The 20,167-nt window shown below is 44.5% G+C and overlaps 1 protein-coding gene across 1 annotated transcript; it reads right to left on the reverse strand.

The window, feature by feature from the left end:
• Nucleotides 1-711: 711 nt before the first annotated feature.
• Nucleotides 712-9,087, reverse strand: OSR1 (odd-skipped related transcription factor 1). Its single transcript, XM_071741991.1, has 3 exons — nt 8,725-9,087; nt 2,527-3,219; nt 712-1,965 (listed from the first exon to the last, which is right to left on the reverse strand). The coding sequence occupies exons 2-3, from the start codon at nt 3,171-3,173 to the stop codon at nt 1,830-1,832; spliced, it is 783 nt and encodes a 260-aa protein (XP_071598092.1). The 5' UTR covers nt 3,174-3,219; nt 8,725-9,087; the 3' UTR covers nt 712-1,829.
• Between the last annotated feature and the right edge of the window lie 11,080 nt (nt 9,088-20,167).

Genomic DNA, 20,167 nt, shown 5'->3' on the forward strand with positions numbered 1-20,167 from the left:
TCCGATGGTACATCGGGCGTGTCGCGTCGCTACTTTGCAAAAGGTTTTTGCTTATCACGGGGGGCTCTGGCTTGTGACAGGGGAAAGAGGGTTTAGAGTTTGCCGAGGGGACGAGAAAGGACGGCAAGAGGTTCTTCAAAGCTGTGTTCCCCCCAGCCCTGAGCTCTCTCCCCCCATCTCGATCCAAAGCGGTTTCGCAGTGGAATAAACATCCCTGATCTAAGACAGCTGCCGGGAATCAAAGGCCGCCCCAACCAGCGCTGAACCGGCCGAAGATGCCACCGAAAAACGTTCGCTCCCGACAAGGGAAGCGTGTGAGAAGGCGGCTCTCCCCGCAGCGCCTCTAGGCTGTGAGAGCAGCAACAGTTTGCCCATTATTCATGTGATTTGTTTTATAACACTTCTGCCATCTAATCTTATCAGATAGTACCTTAGATTTAGTTACCCAAGACGATTTTTTTTCCACACCAGCAGCAAAATTATTTGATTCCATGGAGATCTGTTTACTTTTGTCAGCCTTAGGAGAAAAAAGAAAAAAAAAAATGAAAAAGAAATGGATGGAGGAAAAAAAGAAAAAGAGGAGGGGGAGAGCTTGTGTGTAAAGGAAAAGATCCAGAATTTCCAAGGCTGGTAGAAACAAGCACTAAGGAAAGAAAATTTACTGAAACAAAAACAAAATTAAAAATTAACACATATGTAGTCCATGCAGACTTGCCTGTAAAATAACGATTTATTTTAATACTTAAAAAACACACACAATCCAGTGATAAATGTCAATTACCAATAATCAGCATAAAGTGCCAAACAGCCATACAACTTTTTTTTTTTTTTTTTTTTAATAAACAAAACTTATTGGAATGTCTCTTAATTTGAATACACTGTTCAGAAAGCCAGCCTTTAAAAAAATATGCTCTCAGGTTGAGATTTGTTCTCTGTCATCAGGACGCATGAAGAATTTTAAAGTACCACTAAAACCACGTTGTGCATGCCGCCAGTTTGACGTATTGCCTTCTTTTTTTTTTTTTCCTCTAGGTTTTTTTAAATAAGTCTACAAATTACAAACCTCCTCACAGCGCACTTGACCGCAAGGCAAATAAAAAGGTCTCCGTGTCCCGTGAACACTGACTTGTCCCAAACACCATCGACCCGCAGGTCTAAGATAGGGATGGATTTTCCAGCATGATAGGACTCCTCATTTGAGAGATTTAGGTCTTTTCCAAACATTAAATTTCTTCTTCTTTTAAGAAAACAAACTAAAAATTTTCCCTTTTCGTTGTCCTAATATTGCTGTGATGAGAGACCACTGTTTCAGTTCTTAATTGTCTTCCAGAATTCTCTGTATTTCCTGAAGTGTAAAAATAAGAAGCTTTATACAGAAAAAAACAAAAAACAAAACAAAACAAATAAGTATAAAATAAGAGGTGGTTTGTTTTTTGTTGGTTTTGGTTGTTTTTGTTTTAAAGTAATACTTTTGGAAGCTACGATTCTGGGGGGGCTTGTTGGGATTGGGGGTGGGGGAACTTTGTGGGGATTTCAAAGAGATTCCTGTCCAACACGTGAGCACCACCTTTTGGCATAAAGTTTATCAAAGCCACACAAGTCAGCTAGCACTCTCTGCATCATTCATGTATATTTTAAATGCAAAGAAAATATTTTCACCCACGACTAAGTGAGTTGCTTGGGCTGGGGGAGGTGTGGATTTTGCTCTTCTTAAAGTTGAGGCAAAAACAAAAACACAAAGTTCAGTGCTACCATCCTGAAAGTTTTGTTTTTGCTCTGGTTTCGGTGTAAAGTCTGAAAGGGAGAAAAAGTTCATAGAATCTGAAGATTCAGCATTTAAGTTTGGCAGGTTTCAGTTCCTTTACTTGCGTGTGCAGTGTCTTGTGGACAGCTAGCGTTCTGGACTGGCAAAATCCTTTCCCACATTCTTGACACTTAAAAGGCTTTTCTTTAGAATGGATATACCTAGGGAGAGAAAAACAATCAAGACATCAGGAAAAAAATGGCCTAAACTCTAGCAGTGATGCACCTGATAGAGAACACGCTGGGGCTTTTTGAACCTACTGCTGAGACCAAGAGCGCTGGAGTGGGGCACTTGGGTGATTGTATGTGTCTGTGCAAGAAGTAGAGGAGCTGGCTTACAAGAGTGCCTTTCCTAGAGATAAAAAGCTCCTCTCTAACTTTGAGATCACCAGGCTGTTTTCTTTCATGATACTTCTGAATGATCACAAAGGCAGAGGACACAAGAGGACGCCAGCAGAGGGTGAAAATGTCTGCAGAAGCTAAGAAGGAAGCTGTGCAAGTAGTTTTTTCAGGGTGAGAGAGTATAACAATGAGCCCATCTTCCAGTGAGTTATATGGATTTCTCCATCAGCAGTTGGAAAATGAAAACCTAGAGGGAACACTGCTGGCTGGCCAGGGACATGACTTTTCTTAAAAGCACCTTCATGACTTGGTACATGGGTAAGCAGTAGAATACTGATATACACGGGAAAAAAGGACAGGGAAAGAAAAAAAAATAATTACCTGTGATCTCTCAGGTGATCCTGTCTTCTGAAGGCCTTGTGGCAAATGTCACATGTGTAGGGCCGTTCATCGGTGTGGGTTCTTTCATGGATCAACAGGTTGTAGGATTTGGTGAAGTGCCTGCCACAGAATTTACACACGAATTCCTTCTTGGTTTTGGATGGTAACCTTCCCCGTGTGGGTTTCTTCTCTGGAGAGAGTTTAGTGACCTCAAGCAAAGACCCCAGCCCTGGGGGAGAGCCCTGACTGTCTGCCTGTCCCAATTTAGAGTGATCCTCTTGTGTGGCAGCCACTGCTAAGTTGGCAAAATCAAAACGGGGTTTGGCTTTGAGTGTCACGTTGGTGGCCTCTTGCTTGGGCTGGATGACATGTGGGAAGAGTGGAAAGGTTGGCAGCTGGAACCGTGCATCCACCAGGCTTGACACACTGGGCACCTTGGAGAAGGAGGAACGGGGCAAATGCATGGCTGGGTATCCCAAAGTCCACTGGTGCAGGTGTACGGCATGCAGGGCACTGAAGCCATAGAGGTTGGAAAGATGATCAGAGGGCACAGCTGGCAGCCCATTGAATGCTTGCAGGAAGGAGTAGTTGGTGAGCTGGAGGGAAGGATGGATAGGCACTGGTGCTGGCAGGGTCTTACTTCCCATGGTAGCTTCTCAGGACGAGGATCGTGGAAACAGGGGGGGAAAAAATCTGGAAAACAAAGATGAAGGGGGGAAGAGGGAAAACTGGATTTAAGTGAAGATAAAGTCAGAGATGATTTCTCACCTCCTTCCTTATTAACACTCTTCTCCAAAGCCACACGAGGAGGGTGGCGTGGACTTCAAGAGTCCTGACCAGCTCTTAGATGTAAGCATATCCTCACAGGTCTCCAGACTCTCCCTATCACGTGCACACAAAAGTTGTACCCAATCCACAGCCATTCACCCACCAAGAGCATCCCTGTGCCAGGTAGACCTGCAGTGATCCTCTTCATAGGGACAGTGTAGTGAAGTCACTTTGGTCCCAAATGCGTAGGCTTCTCCCATATAATTTAAAATCCCTTCCTGTGTGCCTTCAGCCTTTAGAAAATGGAGAGATACTGCCCACTACGTCTGCTCACAAAACTTGACTTCAGCCCTGACCTTTGAAGTGACACAGGCAGGGGCACAGAGAGCTTGCTGCCCCTGGGTCTTTCACCTGCACACAACCTGGCCTCAGCCATGCCTCTACCTCTGCCTCTGCGGTGGTGGAGCCAGTTGGGTGCTCAGAACTTCACATCATCTCTAATTTTAAAAAGTTAGATATCTTTTTTTTTTTAATTATTATTTTATTTTATTTTTTGGGGTGGGGGGAACTCACCCCAACAGCTCTCCCTCTTATGGACTGCAAAAAGAAATGGGATAATGCTGAGTTTGGGTGACAAATCTGAAGTGCCATTTGCTCTCCCTGGGGGAAGCGCCTGGCTTCAAATCCATGTCCTAATCTAGGCAACTGCTTAATTAAAACTCTTCAAAAGGCATAAAGGTGAGGGCTACAGGGACCGTTCCCATGGGGACTCCCAGCCCACCAGCTGCAGGGCTTCAGCCCTGCCCTGGGCTGGATGCCACCACTTTGCTTTCTGGTTTAGGGTCCTGCAAAGCCCCCAGTCTCTCCTCTAATTCAGATCCCTACCCATTCCACCCCACAAGGCAAAGAGGAAAATGCTACCAGTCAGCAGCATCAAGGCACATCTGGCACTGCCTGCAGATTCAGCCCCTGTTGCTGTCAACCATTTGGCAGGAGCTTTTCTCCTGAAAGCTCCTGCTAGCGACACAGCTTCCTCTCTTTGTGAGTGTGATAGACTACCCATGGCTGTTGGGGGCATCAGTCCCTGCAGCCCAGGGAGCCTTCTGCCTGCCCTGCAGCCCAGAGCTTGCACTCACTTTCCTCAAAGAAGTGTCTGGGATTTGGCCTTGGTGGTGCATCTTTCCAGCAGGATCCCCATAGGGTTCCCATGGAGTCATGACAGAGTGCCCACAGTATCCCACAGGTTTGTTGCAGGGTTCCCACTGCATCTCCACAGGGCTCCACCAGGATCCTTGCTGCACTCAGCTCGGTGCATTCATCCCCATGCCCCTTTAGAGGGAGAAAAAAAAAAAAAAAGGCAGCAAAGTGCTGCAGAGCAGTGATTGTCTCTCTGGGCTGGAGGGGTGGAAACTGACAGTGGAAGAGGTCTAAAGACCAGGGAAACAAATCTGATTTATATGTGAGCTGTTGCCTGGATCGAGGATCTGCAGCTGGGAGGGTGTGAGAGGGAGAAGCTTACTCTGAGAAGCTCTGTACACTGGGTCCACCTTTCACACTGCTTTACATAAATCAGCAGCAGGAAGAGAGAGCCAAACCTTAGAGAAATTCCATCGCAGTGACCCAGAATAAGAGATTGTGACATTTTGCCTTTTTTAATGGGGTATGTTTTGGATAGTGGCTGACTGAGAAATCTACACATTGCATTCACCTCCTTCTCTCCTTTTCCCCTTTTCATTTATATATATATACATACACAAACATATATTTTAAACTATTAAAAGCCAATGAAGCAACCAGACTGTTTTGTTATTCAGCTTCTTGTTTTGTTAGTGCTACCAGACATGGTCACTTCACAGCACAAATACCTCAGTTGATGATCCCCAGAAAAAAGTACCTGGAAAACACTCATTCCTGTGTACCTGAAATGTCTATTTCTTCCTGTCACAACAGCTCCGTGTCTATTTTCCTGCCTAGGTAGCCCTAGATCTCTCAACCAATAAACATGCTACTGCAGACTGAGTTAATTTCTGGGCTTATCCCTCTTTTATTCTTGGTATCCTTAAAAAACATTTAAGTAAAAACTATATAAGCAAAAATCTACTTTTTCAATTTGGATAAATTCTTGCTTGATAACATTAACAAAACTCTTTTTCTATTTCCTAAGTGAAGGAGAGGACAGATACCAAGAAAAAATATATTAGCTCATAATACCACCCCTTGCTCCTGTAGCTTTTAGCTGGAGGGGTTCCATTATTTTATATATATATATACTTAAGTATATATATATATAAGATTAAAAATGCAAATAGAAAACGAAAAGGAAAAAAAAAGAAGGAAAAAGAAAGGAAAAAAAAAAAAAAAAAAGAAGGGGAAAAAAAGGAAAAAAAAAAAAAGGAAAAAGACAAAAAAAAAAAAAAGAGGTGAGATGGGAGCTGTGTGTTCACCTTACTATAAGTTTGTTTCTTGGCACATTTCCAGAAATGTAAACTACACTTTTGCTCTGTGCGACCGGGATGGTAAAAAAATATAGACGAAGAGCAGAGTATTTAATAAAGAAGTCCCCTCTTCTCGGGACATCAAAGGGAACGAGTTTCACAGTGCAGTGGCTCTCCGCTCTCCCGCTTGCCCGCAGAGAGATCAATGTTTCTTTCATTTCGGTGTCACCTCCACCTTTAATTCTGTTTCATGTAAACAGATCGTTATCGGGGCTTCAATTTTATCTTTTTTTAAAAATTATTATTATTTTTTTCTTTTCCAGCAGAAGACCCCCGAGTTCTCTGCTTGAATTCCCCCATCACAATAAAACTGTGTAGAGCTTTCTTTTTTAACACAAACTAGCTCGGTAAGTAATTAAGAACAAACCACTTGTGTTCTGACTGGAACAAAACCCACTCATGCCAAGATAAATTTACCCTGCAAAATAGGATCATAAACTTGAAAGACTACATCTGTCTCCAGCTTTCTTACCCTTTGTCCTGTTTGAAGATACGGTAATGCTATTGTCCAGTTGCAATTGTCTTAAGGACATTGTAATCTTAACCTTCCAGATTAAATTCTACTCCTCATATATGAAAAAAAAAAAAAAAAAAAAAAGAAACCCAGCCGGATTTCTTATAGTAGCATAGCAAGAGGTGAAACTAAATGGGTTTTTAAGAATTCTTGTGGCTAGCCGGCATTTTTCCTTTCTACCTTGAATTATCAATTTCCGATGTGCCCTTTGAAAGGGATATTTGTTACATTAAATACCTGACTCATAAATAATGAGGTTTGCTAATTAGTTCCACATGGGAGAATGGAGGAGGTAAATTACCCTGAGAACGTTGCTTATTTTTACAAACATGATAAAGTAGTGGGCATAAACCGCTGCGTGCTTAGTATAGCCTCAAACTACAGCAATCAGGTTCATCTGTCAAAAAAAGTTCCCCATGTTTTGTCTGAATCCTTTAAAGTCTGGTACCCCTGTCCTTTCGGCTGCCTCGCATCGGTGTGCAGCATTTTGCCACCAGGTCGGCTACTTATTTTGTCCCGTTTGAGGAGACGAGATTTTCCCTTCCTATCAGTCTGAGCGAGGAAATAGAGCTTACAATTTTTCTGTGTTTGGGAAACTAACTGGAAAGAGAATAAAATTGCCCTTTCGCTCCGCATTATTCGAGCGTGGTGCTCTTGAGGAATAAAGTGCATTGTTCAGCACAGATTTATTCAAAGTATTAATGAAGTGTGCAGAATCTATTAAAGCAGGTTTATTCGGGGCTAATTGAGCGTGAAAGAGTTAATTGCTAACATTAATGAGGACTGGAAGGACTCAGTCAGCATGTGCCTTGGATATCTCCGCTCAATCCTTATAAAATCATCATTCACATTTTATCACGAAATCAGTGTTGACAAGTTTCTCCAGACCACCATTGTGAATGAGCATGAACGCGGAGGATTTTTAGTCCCGTAATAATAATAATAATAATAATAATAATAATAATAATAATAACAACCGGGGTCCGACAGCACCAGCCATCGCTACGCTGCTCGGGGCAAACTCTATCCAAAATAACAGCAATAATATAGCCGGGCCCGGGTCCTGTGTTACAGGGCCTGCGGGGGCCGCCAGGGATGCATCCGACGGCAGGGTCGCTGGGCAGAAAGCGGACGCGGGGGATGCCGGTGGGGCGGCTGCTGGGGCCAGGCTCCCCGGTACTCTCCCTGCAGAAGTTTTTAGGTGGGATTTGGGGGTTTCTGTGTGTGGGTCTTTTAATTCTCTCAGTTGCAGAAAGCCACTCAGCACAAGTTTCATTCTCGCTTTCTCCCTAGAGAAACAGCCGGTGCTTCCCCTGCATACAATTAAATCGTCCTTCCTCTCTCCCAGAGGCAGGGAGGATTTATTCCCTCTGTTCTCCTCTCTCTCCACGGCCACAGCACGGACACACAAACACACACACACAAAACTTTTGCGGCGACGCCCCCGCGGAGCACTCGGGGCACCGGGGCGCATCCCCAGGCCCGGCCGGACGAGGCAGCGCAGCCCCGGCCACCCGCAACCAGGCTCCCGCCGAGGAGCTGCGCAGCGCGTTACGACCGCGGCGGGGTCCTGAGCTCAGCCCTGTTTTAGGGATTTGTTCTTTTTCTCATCTAGCTTCGGATTTACTAAACTGGATCTACTGTGCACCTGTCCGGGACATGGCTCTCACCCTCCTGCCCTGCTCTCTTTTTATCAGACAGTTCCCACAGCGCTACGGTAAACTCCAAAATGCTCGTTTTTTATAGTTTCCCTTTCAAAAGCCAACTATAACAACCATACCTTAATCCTCGGCTTTGCACTGACACTTAACAGTCTCTGCTTCCAGAGAAGCTCCGTGTCTCCCTACACTGAACTTGTTTTGATCCATTCAGACAAATATAAACATCGGATTCATTTTCTGTTACGGCCTTGGGAAGAAAGAGAGCAGGCTTCTCTCACCCCAAAACACTATAAATGGAGCAGAAAAGAGAAAACGAAGGACGCAAACTAGAAAGAAGAGAAGAGGAAAGAAAACGAAAGAAGAGGGAGAAAGAAACCGAACATTTAAGTCCATAGCGGACATTCCGGTTTCTGGTTTGCAGCTCGTATGTGTCATTTTTAGCTCGGATTAAAAACACAGCTCCTCCGCAAGGGGGGATAAACAACTTTGAAAGGGAAAGACAGATCTTTAAATAGCATCAAAATATCCGAGTCCCATGTGAAGGCTTCCCCCAGCCCTCCGCCCGTCTCGAGGGGAACGGTTCTTCCCACGTGAACTACAATTTCTCCGCTTCTGCACCATCCAGGGGACGGTGGGAGGGTATAGGGGAAAGGAAAGAAAGGAGGGAGAGAAAAGGAAGTGTTTGGATCAATATCCTCAACGCCCGAGGCTTGGCAAAACAAAAAAAACCCAAACAAAATTAGTTGTTGTTTTTATTTACCTAATCCCGATCTGTGTTCCACCGCTGGCAGTAGTTAAAAGATCCTGGGCTAAATTTGAGCTGGTAAAATAAAATAATAGAAAAATAACGGGGAGAGGGTGGGGGGACGAAAAAAAAAAAAAAAAAAAAAAAGAACTTGGGCTAGGTCAGGGTCTCTGCTGGCCCTGGGGGGCACAGTGCTCTCCCCACCCCACCCCACTGCTCCTCCAGCGGGTGCAGGAAGATCCGAGCGAGCAGCGGGGCCAGGTGTCCAGGTGCTCTGGCTGATGGAAACGGAGGTGCTCTCCCTCCTCCTGCTACCGGCGCCGGCTGCCTCTGCCGGAGTGCAAACGCGCCCGGGAGCAGCCGAGCTCAGACTGAACCGATCCCTTCCCTCCAGCCTCCTCCTTATTTCAACCCCCCCTCACAGCTCCCCCCTCAACCTCCCACCAAACTCCGGGCATGCGCACGCAGGGAGAAAGTTTCTGGCTGGGAAGAACCAACTTTTCAACTCGCTTCTCCTGGAGGCGCAGCAGTCCGAGGCTCGTAGCCCGCAAACGTGTGATCTCGCCCCCCCTCTCGGCTCCCGCAGCCTCCCCCGGGGCATCTCCCCAGGGCTTTCTATGGTCGCCCCCCCCGGCGAAGCGGTGTCCCCCGGGGAACTGAGGAGGGGGTCTCCCTGCAGCTCTGCGGGGGAGGGACACGGTCCCCCACCAGCGATGCGCGGCCGCGCTGCCTGAGCCGATCGACACTCCGCGCTGTTCCGCACTGCTCCCGGTTGGCCTCGCTGCGCCCCCTCCCCGCCGAGCAGCGGGACAGGACTCACCGGGACCTGCACAGGGAAGAAAGAGGGGAAACACAAGTAGAAAGAAGGGAAGAAAGAAAGAAGAGAAGAAAGAAGGGAAAAAGAAGGAAAGAAGGAAAGAAAGGGAAAAGAAAAAAAAAAAAAAAAAGAAAAAAAAGAAAGAAAGAAAGAAAGAAAGAAAGAAAGAAAGAAAGAAAGAAAGAACGAACAAAAAGCCCCACAACCAAACAAAGCCAGAAAAAGAAAAAAGAAAAAGAAAAAGAAAAACAAAACAACCCCAAACAAAAGCACCGTCACCAAAAAGCCAAAAAAGCTACCTGGGGGAGGATGGAGAGACGCATCTGCTCCCTCTGGTACTATTTTGGGATCCAAGTTGTTCGTTGTTCTCCCTCCCTGAGAAGATCCTTCGAGCCGCTTACCTGTGAGGGGACCACCCCCGGGTTAGAGTTGCTTCCTCTCCCCGCCCCAGCATCCCTGACGGTCCCCACTTTCCTCCCCAGAGCTCCTGACCTCCGTGCCTGCCTCCTGCCCCCCTTCCCACGGCCACGGAAGGTCTCCCCCCCCACCGCGGCTGGACACAGTGGCGTGCGAAGCCCCGCGGATCGCCCGCGGATCGGGAGCCTCAGAGCCCTGCTTAGGTTTTGGGGGAGTCAGACTACCCGGGTGAACCAGGCAAAGCAAAATAACCTTCCAAAGAAAAAGGTTAAACGTGCTTTATAATTAATCCTGAGGCCATAATCTCCTTGCTTATTTGTTTTTCTATTCATCCATCCATTCACACTCCTTTAGATCCGTGAAGGGGGAAAAATTGCTTGGGTGTATTACGTTGTCCCGTGGAGCCATGGTAATATAATACCCTAGAGAAGACAGATCCGCCAGGATAACACGGTACCGTACTCAGGGACACGCATGTGTTTTTTCATTGTTCATGTCATTGCTGTGGTTACATTGATTTTTGCCCATCTCCGAAGGAAAACCAACAAACAAATAAATAAAAATCAAATAAACAGCAGCAACAAAAAACTGCGTTGTGATCCTGCAACCGTTCATGGACACAACAGTACTGTGGCGAAGTAAACCCTGGCACTGCCATTTCATCCGTAAACCATCTCTATTTCTGGGGAGACTCTGGGGTCTATTACTGCTCACTGCCTTGGGCAGGCAAAGAGATTTTCGTTCCCTCCTGTTGTAAACGGGTGGCATTTTTATGAGGCAGAGGCAAAGCAAAGACGTTCCCTCATCGCAGCTTCTTCAGTTCTTTCTCATTTCTGTGCAGTGTTTTTTTATTTCTTTCCCTCATTTTTCTTTCTTATCCCCCCGCCCCTAAAAAAAAAAAAAAAAAAAAAAAAAAAAAAAAAAAAAAAAAAAAAAAATCACAAACCCTAAACTTTTATTTCTATTCGGGAAGTCGAAATGTCGAGTGTGATCCCGTGCCCGATGCTTTAAATTGATGCCTATGAATAAGTTTGCATTTTCAAAAATAGTTTTCCTGTCCTGTTGTCAGAATGCGACTGTAGGACACCCAAGTGTCCCTAAACCAAGAAACAGACCAGAGATACGACGTTCTAACCGAGTATTTCTCTTTTCCCAGAGGAAGATTCTTGGTCTAGGTGCGTGCATTAAAACCCAAAAAATCTCAGTTCTCTTTAGAGAAGTAGCAGATTAGTTGAGACCATAAACACAACAATGGCAATGATACCTGCTCATGTTGCTTCCAAGGGAAGAAAACCCAAATGCATTTCCACTTACAGAAATAATAATTCCGAAATAAAAACTTATGCACAGAAGTAAAGGGAAATAAAATATCTAAGTTTCTAGAGGGGAGAGAGATACAGAAAATTATTCCACGCGAAAATAGTTTAAAATCAGAGCGGATCGTTAGTATATTATTTCATCCCAGAATATTACTGGAAGCTGTAGCTGAAAGCTGCCTGGATAACGTATAGTCCGATATTTATATATTTGTTTTAAAATAAAAAATATTTGGATTTGTCAATCCACTGGCGATTGAATTGAAGTTTCGGGTTAACTGTCTTGTTAAGTACATTTGGTCTAAATATCTGGTGTTTAAGTTATGAAGCACATGCTGTCCCAAACCCTTTATTCGCAGGTGGATTTTTATGATGTCCCTTGCTAATTTGCATTATGTCAACTTGTAACTGATATCGGGATCGCGACACAAAACCACTACTGCACCGACACGCAGGGAATTTGCTGTGCTTTTCCACAGCGAAGATCTGCTGTCGATTAGGAACGTTACAACTTCAAGAGACTCGTGAAAAGTGAAGGCATCTGCTTTCCAAGCCAGCCACATTTGTAAGATTTAGACGTGACAGCGAAACCCAATTCGTTTCAGGATAAATCTGGGGGTGATTGGGGAGACCGAACCCCTCCATCCCCTATTTTCCACTTGTATCCACTTCCCGAAACCATCGCCGTCGCCGTTCTGCCCTAGGTGAAGTCCCTCTCTCCACTCCCCCGGCCCGTGCCCCGCTGTTTTCGAGGAGCAGCATCCCCGAGGGAACCAGCCGGCCACCGCGCCGGGGCTGCCACCCCGCTTCGTGTCCTCAGCGCCGGGGCCGGCACCGATGTCTGCCTCCTGGCTGCGCCGCTGGTCCCGCTGCCCGTGGTGGGGCGGAGGGGGGGTGAATGAGGGGTGAGATGGCTTCGTGTCTCACCGGCGGGGCGGATTTGACGGTATGGGGAGAGCACCTGAGGGCATTTCCCCTTCCTTCCCTCAGAGAACCCGCTGCGCTTGACACCTCCTCTCCAACGAGTTCTGGGTTCAAGGGCAACCCGCGCAAAGCGGGGATCGCTCCTCCTCTGCTTTAAGCTCGTGTGAACGCCGGGCAACCTTGGATGCACCTACGCGTTTGCTGGGAGAGGGCTGCACAGCCTGACTGGTGTTCCTCCTCCCTCCCTCAGCTGGGGCACCCGGCTTCACCTTCGAGACCCTTTTAACCTTTGCAAGAATAACGATTACTGACCCCATCCCGTAGTCATGTGCAGGAGAAAACTCCCTTTTGCTTCGGTGGGACTTTCTGCCCCCAGGAAACTGTGTTTGTCCCTTGAAAAGTCTTTTTTGAGGGTAAACAACCATGCCACTCGCTGGCGTTGCGAGGAGAATAAGGTCCGGCGGGGCAGGGTCGGGATGTGTGTTTGCTCGGGGGGTTTCAAAGACTGCATCGCCCCCCGCAGCCCAGCAAACACCTCGCCCCCCGCAACGTGGCTGTGAGTGGGGGATGGCTGGTCAAAAAACTGCCTGCGGTCGGCAGCCCTGCAATTCCCGAACTACCCGGGGGAAGGGAGCGGGGAGCAAGGCAGAGGAGCCGGCTGTGGTCGGCGTAGTTTCCAAAGCCTTTCGGCTTCTGGAGATGCAGTGGGAGGGCACAAGTGCACTGCAGCGTCTCTCTCTTGCCTTCATGTCTTCCCGGGCAAGATATCCCCTCACGAGAGAGCCCCTCTGGTTATCAGTCATGCTTGGGGAGCATTTAGAGGTATTTCCCTCCCCCGTCTCTTTCCTTCAGTTTGCCTGTTTTTAGCTCTTGCCCGCGGTCAAGCATTAGGGTGTGCGGGTTCTGACCGCCCTCCTCCTCCCCCCCCCCCCCCCCCCTTCCTTATCCCACCGTCCCGGATAAACTGGACTCAGATGGAAATGGGAGAGCCAGAAAGGGCCAGGAAGGGAAACAATCCCGTCGAGGTTGAGTCCGAAGCTCTCTGGAGCGCGGACGGGGAGGGCGGATAGGGGAGGGGAGCGCGGCGCCGGGAGCTCCCGCACCACTTTTCCGAAACTATTCCCCTCCTCTCTCCCGGTGCCCAGTTCTCCCTTCGGGTCCCATGGAGTCTTTTTATTTTAATATCTTCTAATGACAAGAGACAGAAGAATTGCGGTAAACAACGCGAATGGAAACTGCTCCATCGGTGCGAGTAAATGCTCATCTCATAGCAATTCTCCCCCCATTGCCCCGGATATGTAACTTTGGATATAATGTTGTTCTGCCATCTTTTGCTATATTAAAAAACCAAAACAAAACAAAACTTCTAGGGCTCCCTGAAAATAAAAGTCAAGCGTTGGAGCATCTCCGTTTTGTTAGCGAGGGGGAAATCGTTTGCTTGTTTTTCCGTGCGGTGCTGAGATGTGATCCAGCACTTAAACATTTCGCTGCCCTTCGCTAGCGAGCTACTGCAGCGGGGGAGCGATCCGCCGGCGCGTAAGCACAGCCCCCACCCTGTGCCTGCCCCTGCGGGCATGGCATGGCCCCTGCCCCTTCCACATGGTGGGCTGGTCACCCAGCAGAGACAGACCTCTGCGAAATGGAAAAAAAAAATAAAAAATCCAGGGCACCGAACAGAGCGATAGGGGATTTGTCTTCTTCAAGAATGACAATAGATTTTGCAAGCAACTTAATTAAGTGCAAGATCTGTCCCTCTAGCCTCCCCCTCCTCCAAACACACACCCCTTGTTTGCAAAGTGACGTGAAGTCGGTTGTGTAAATGATTCCGCTTTAACTTCCATCCCCTTTAGTTCACTAATAGTGCCGTCGTGCTGCTGCTCACACTGCTACAATGAGAGTCAGCATTTCCATTATAATTTCCTATTTTCAGGAGTTTTTACAGTGGTCATAAAAATTCAATCCAGGCTCAAACTTGGCATCTCAGGGCTCCTCCCCGGAGTATTTTCTTTTTGTTGTATTTGAAAGAGGAAACCATTTATCTGTTTTTACATTACAAGAGAGCAACAAAAGGAACCAAAGCAGGGTTTGGAGAACATTTTTGTACTTTCTATTGCCTGTATTTCCTTAGCCTTACAGTAACTGCCATAGATGTTAAAGGAGTACAGTACACAATGATTAATAACACATGAAAAACCATCAGGTTATAAAGAACCCAGAGTCCACAACCAGAACTGGTAATATAAAATAACCTTTATTATCCTAAAATCCTTTACTTTTTTCAACTGCTAATTTGCTAGCAATACACCAAAAATGTAACTTGATGTGGGAGGTCACTTTGATTTAAAAAGAACTAATAATTTTAGAAATCTGAGAAAGTTTACATGTGTGTTCATATTTCAGAATTTCATAAAAGTACAGATGTTTTCACTGCAGATTCAAGGGGTCTATCTTTCAGCCCCCCTTGCTGAAGTCTACTTATAACAGTCAAATAATCTTTGAATTTAGGTGTCCCTAAGTATTCATTTATATGATGGATTGTAATGGCTATATGGTTCCCTTGAAACCATTATATTCTATCAGGTCAAACCCAGCTTCTTAAAAAAGTTCATTTAATCCAAGGGTGGCTGGAATGATTTGTATACATTGCATTTGCCCACATACAGTTCCTGCATCTGCTGGAAATTGAGGAAGGATTTAATGACCCCACAGGAACCAAAGGTTTTGGTGACATGAGCTCAGAATGGTCCTATGAGACAAAGGCCTGTGTGAATTGGGATGCTCAAGTGGAATGTCAGCAAAGCCTGGACATCACATCATTTTGATGTGGATTATGCCTATGCCACATGTTTTACAGAGAAGTCCTTTCTCTACTGATAGAAAATACACATTTCTACCAGCCTGAAAACTTACTAGGGGTATTCTGCAACTCATTCAGCTCAAGTCTGAGTAGGAAAAAGGACCACAAAGAATGACATCTCACAGAGGTGAAAGAATTATTTCTAGGTGATTAAGCAAAAAAAAAAAAAAAAAAAAAAAAGTATAGAATTAGAGGTACATATGTATACATATATATGCACATGTAGAAAAGGAAATAGCTTTGTATGTATATGCAGACAGAGAGAGGGATTAAGACAGATTGCCTTTTAGTACAGAATTCTATAGTATAGAATTAGAGGAATGTAAGCCACCTTTATCTTCTGAAATTTTTGGAATAACATTTATTTGCTAAGGCTTGTATTTACTATCACTAACACTAAAAGCAGGACTTCATAACTTCGAAGGAGTGAAGGCAACATTTGCTTGCCATGGTCTGTTAAACACAGGACTGGAATCAGGATTCCACAAGATTTATCTTCCCTTGAGGAATTTCATCACAGGGACATTGGACTAGTAAACTCCAGTGGATCCAGCACATCCTGAAATCAGAGGAAATTCATTCTCTGACCTCACTTACACCTGTAACTCTGTCCAGATGTGTTACTCTTCCAATTAAGGTGTTGCACCTAATGTAGAAGCTTTGGGCCCCAGATTCTTCAGAGAGTGGCGGTAAATCCAACCCACATTGAGATCTGATTCACATTTTGGAGAAATTTTATTTTTTTGATTGACCATATGTCAGCACATATACAGAGCCAATGGTCCCTGTTTTAGTCATCTCAGTTCATTGCCTGAAGGTAACTGGGATGGATAGAAGTTTTGCATTTCTGTATCTTTATTTTTATCTTTATCTGTTTTTAATACCAGATAATAAAGTACATACCTGAAGTAGTTGACAGCTCATACACCTACATGACAAGAATCCTGTTACACTGGAAAATGAAACTTGTTCTGTGCAAAAAGTAACTGGAAAAGCTTTTTTCTAGGACTTATAACAACACTTCATGTCAGCAATTCAGGATCTCCTTTGGGCTTAGCAAGGCTGGAGATCCTGGGGTAAGCAACAAAACCAGGCTCTACATTCATTCAGTTGCCCTAAGTCGTATCTCTTCACCTGGGTAGATGGGGAATCAGCATTCAAAGACACATCGAGTCCAAGTGCAGTGGCACGAGGGAAGAATCCACCAGCATTTGTGCCACAGGACTACTACCATCTTCCCACTGCTGTGAGCACTGAGTAATTTAATCTCCATGTCTTTGATGCACCAACTGCTATGACTGTTCAGAAAAAAAGGGTGCTGAGGCTTGTGAAGATCTTGTGCAAACCCACTCTGCAGCTTTGGACGGGCTCCCAGTGCAGCTCTGCTGGGTCAGATCTGTTGGCTCACAGTGTACAGCTGAGAAATGTGGGTGGTATTTTAAATATCCCATGCCTGGGCCTTGGAAAGCCTTCAAGGGAGGTCAAAGCTGGTTCAGTAATTAATGGGGGTCAGCTTCAGAGAGAGCTTTGGGATATTCACTGTTTCAGTGGATATTTGGGACTGCCACTCTTTCAGCTCCTGTATGGTGACAACGGGATACACTACAGGACTAAAGGTGCAAGCACTGGGGTCACCTTCCCTGCTGCACACTAATGTGCTGTCAATTGCTGGTGACCCCAGCAACACTTCCCCTTCTCTTGGCTGCAGCTCTGCAGATAACTGACCAGTGCTGCTGGCAGAGGCAATGGCCAGCTCTCCACAGGGGACAAGGACATTTTTAATTCAGTGACATCAGCTCCCAGTCCTCTAAATCACATCTACGCCCTCGCTCTTCTATAACATGATGATTGCCAGAGGCTAGTTGATCTCTGGTGATACACACTGCTGACATGACCGTGTGACTTAGAAGCAGCTGTGAGGTTCCAGTTTTCTTCCACAGAACTCTACATGAGTTTTTACAATTGGCCTCAGTGACAGCAAAATCTAACAACTGCAGAACTGTTTCACTGCCGATTCAATGTCTTGCTTTGCACTCAGTGGAAAGGTGTTGTTTAAATACAAATTTTTATTGTTACCAATACAGAACAAGTGTCTTGCTAACGTAAATCAAAATACTGACCTGACAAGAATTTTGTTATTCAGAACAAATTTAAAATGGGGTTTATTGAGGACAGTATCTAGGAAATAAGAATTTCAGTTGTATAATCACTCACAGTCTCTTTCCTTTTTTTAGCAACTTCTAAATATATAGCAACCTTATAGAAAAAAAAACCCACAATTTTTTTTTTTTTTAAAGGATATAAATTCCCACTGAGATGACATGGAAATAAAGCTGAGTGATCAGCTAAGACTCACAAAAGCAAAGGAAGTTAAAAGACAAGTTGGAAAGACAATTTTCTGTCGTTCAAGCTATGCTGAAGTGTCAGAGATAAAGGTCATCAAACAGGGGGGGCTTTGTGACGTCAGGTGACCCAAAATAGCAAATATACTGTAATACCTCGGCCCAAGGGGAAGGTTAAACACTGCTGAAGTTTCAGCCCTAACTGAGAACTTCCTGCGATTTGTGGTTTGGGGTCAGACCCTTAAGGTTATTTTTGAGATAGGCTTTTGTACGTAAACCTATAGGAATAACACAGTTAGGGCATTATTGAGCTGACGGGACCATAAAAATCTTTTCTTGAGAACGCAATCCTGAAGAAAACTCGCCACCTGCTGGCCAAGCCTCCCCCAGCGTTGCTCTTTCCTAACCAGCATGTGCAAAAGTAATTATTTATCAGTTTACAGCAGCTGAAACCGTTCAGAGTTTACGCTTTCCTGTAATAGCACTGATTTGGGGAGCATCTGCCTTAAAAAAAAAAATAATTTTTGTCTGAAAATCTCCGTGTGACACTGTTTTGCACTGGCGTTTGAAAATAACACTAGTCAAATATTTCAACATGAATAATAGCCTCTTGAGGCTTAAATGTTTCTGTATGGGTGAGTTTTGCTAAATGCTATTTTAAAAAGTGCATATGCTCTTTCTTTCCCTTATGATTGTATCAGGAATATTTGTGGTTTCCTTTGTGATATTTTTGTTGCCACGGAGTCTTTTATTTGCTGTTACTACTTTTATTTACTGTGACCAAATAGTAACTGGAGATTTTGACATCTCATTAGAAATAGTTCTCATTCCTGTAATGGGAAAGGGAACACCTCTCAATGCTAAAGCTCACTATCTTATTACTCACCATTTTTCATGCAGACATTTTGGTAAGCAACACTAGACTATATAGCAGAGATAACAGATTTTTCTTGCTAATAAGTCAGGTGTATACTGTTACTTTCTTTTCTTAGTATCTGCACCACAGCTAGCTAGGTCAAACGAAAGATCCAAATCTGCTTTGGGCAGACCATTTCACAATAACCCAAACCACAGCTTGAACATTCTTCAGAGCTAGTATTAAGTTTACATTTTCTTGGTGAGAATTGTGAATACAGAGGCTACAGAAAAAGGAAACAACCAGCAGATTCTGGACTTAGCAAGGGCAGTGAAGGTTAGGTGCATCCAGACTCAGTGACCAAGTGTCCCATGAAAGGGGCAACATTCAGTGTGAGTCTGGCATGTAACAAAGTACAGCAATTATTCTGTCAATACAGCCAACAATACAGACAAGAAAAGGAAAACATGGATAGTTCTCCAAAATGGATGAGGTTGCAGAGAAACAGGAGAGACAGCTAGAATCCCTTACTTCCCATTTACATTACATATGAATTTCAGTTCAATGCTCTATATCACAAAACTTCAGAGTTACCAAAGTTCAAAAATATTTTGCAGGAAGCTGCAGTAGTGGAAACAAAAAAAAAAAAAAAAAAAAAAAAAGGATGCATATGTCTTAAAATCTAACCATAATACTCAGAAGCCAAGACAGAGATATTGGCTAGAAGAGCCGAAAGAATTTTAAAAAGTTCCTGTGAGTTCATTTAGAAAAGAACGTGAAAGTAGCCTAACAGAGTTAATCTCCAAAATAACAATTTCTTCTCTGTTTGTGGTAATAAGAATGATCAGAGAGCACCATCTGAATAAAAAAATGCAACTGAAGCAATGAAGGAGAGATATCGACAGTATAATGGTAACTGTGAGCTCTAAAACTATGCTTCTCTGCCCAAGAAAGGGGCAAAAAGGGTTACAATGAAGAGGCATGAGATCAGTTCAGCCTCTTCTACCAAACTACTCACCTTTAGCTTTCTTCAAATAAATTTTTTGCTCTGATATATTTGTCTGTAAAAGGTAGGTAAAATCACTAGCTAATTGCCAGGGATTATGCAAAGAAAAATTTTAGATACTATATTTCATAGAGGGAAAAAATAGCTGCTGGCCGTCTGAATTTTCTTTGACTTGGCTTTGTCTCAGATACTGTTATACCCTGTCCTGGTTTAGTCACAATGTGATTTTAAAGCAGGGGTGAGCTGCTAAAATGCTGGCATCTCTTTGGGGCAGATTTAGGTCAGGACCTAAGACACAGATTCTGAGCTGGGGTGTAAATGAACGAGAGACAACAACTGAGGAAAAGCAGAGGTCTTGTGCCAAACTGAATATAGTATTCTGTCTTTCGAGCAGGTGACAGTGGTGCCCAGAGAACAGGGACTGCTGGCAGTCGTAGCTGAGTATAATTTTTATGTCCTTTCACATTTGATCAAACAAACTCCAGCAGAGCCCTGAACTAAAATGTATCAGTGTTTGGATGAGAAGATAGGACACAGAAATCAGTCACTGTGGCACAAATTATGTTGTCCTATGTTAACCAGTTACTCTAGAAATTGTGTACATGAATGTTTTAAATTGCTATACAGAGAAAAAAAAACAACCTTGATTTCGAACTTTCCTGTTTTTACTTTCAGTATGCCCATACGTCATGGAGTGCAGGGTTTAAATATACTGAAGCAGAATTACAAAGCAGCAGAAAGAAGAGCTGCTGCAAGCTCAAAGCTTGGAGGTAACCTGTCCCTACCTTCATCCCAGTTACATTTGAATGCTGGGAAAAGAAATCCAAGAATAAATAGGTGCTAGGTCATTTGTGGTTCATCAAGAAAACCTTAGATAAATTCTGTCTAACATGAAAGATCTGAGTAAAGGCATCTCCTATCTC

This window comes from Heliangelus exortis, chromosome 3, assembly GCF_036169615.1.
Source record: "Heliangelus exortis chromosome 3, bHelExo1.hap1, whole genome shotgun sequence".
Lineage (NCBI taxonomy): Eukaryota > Metazoa > Chordata > Aves > Apodiformes > Trochilidae > Heliangelus > Heliangelus exortis.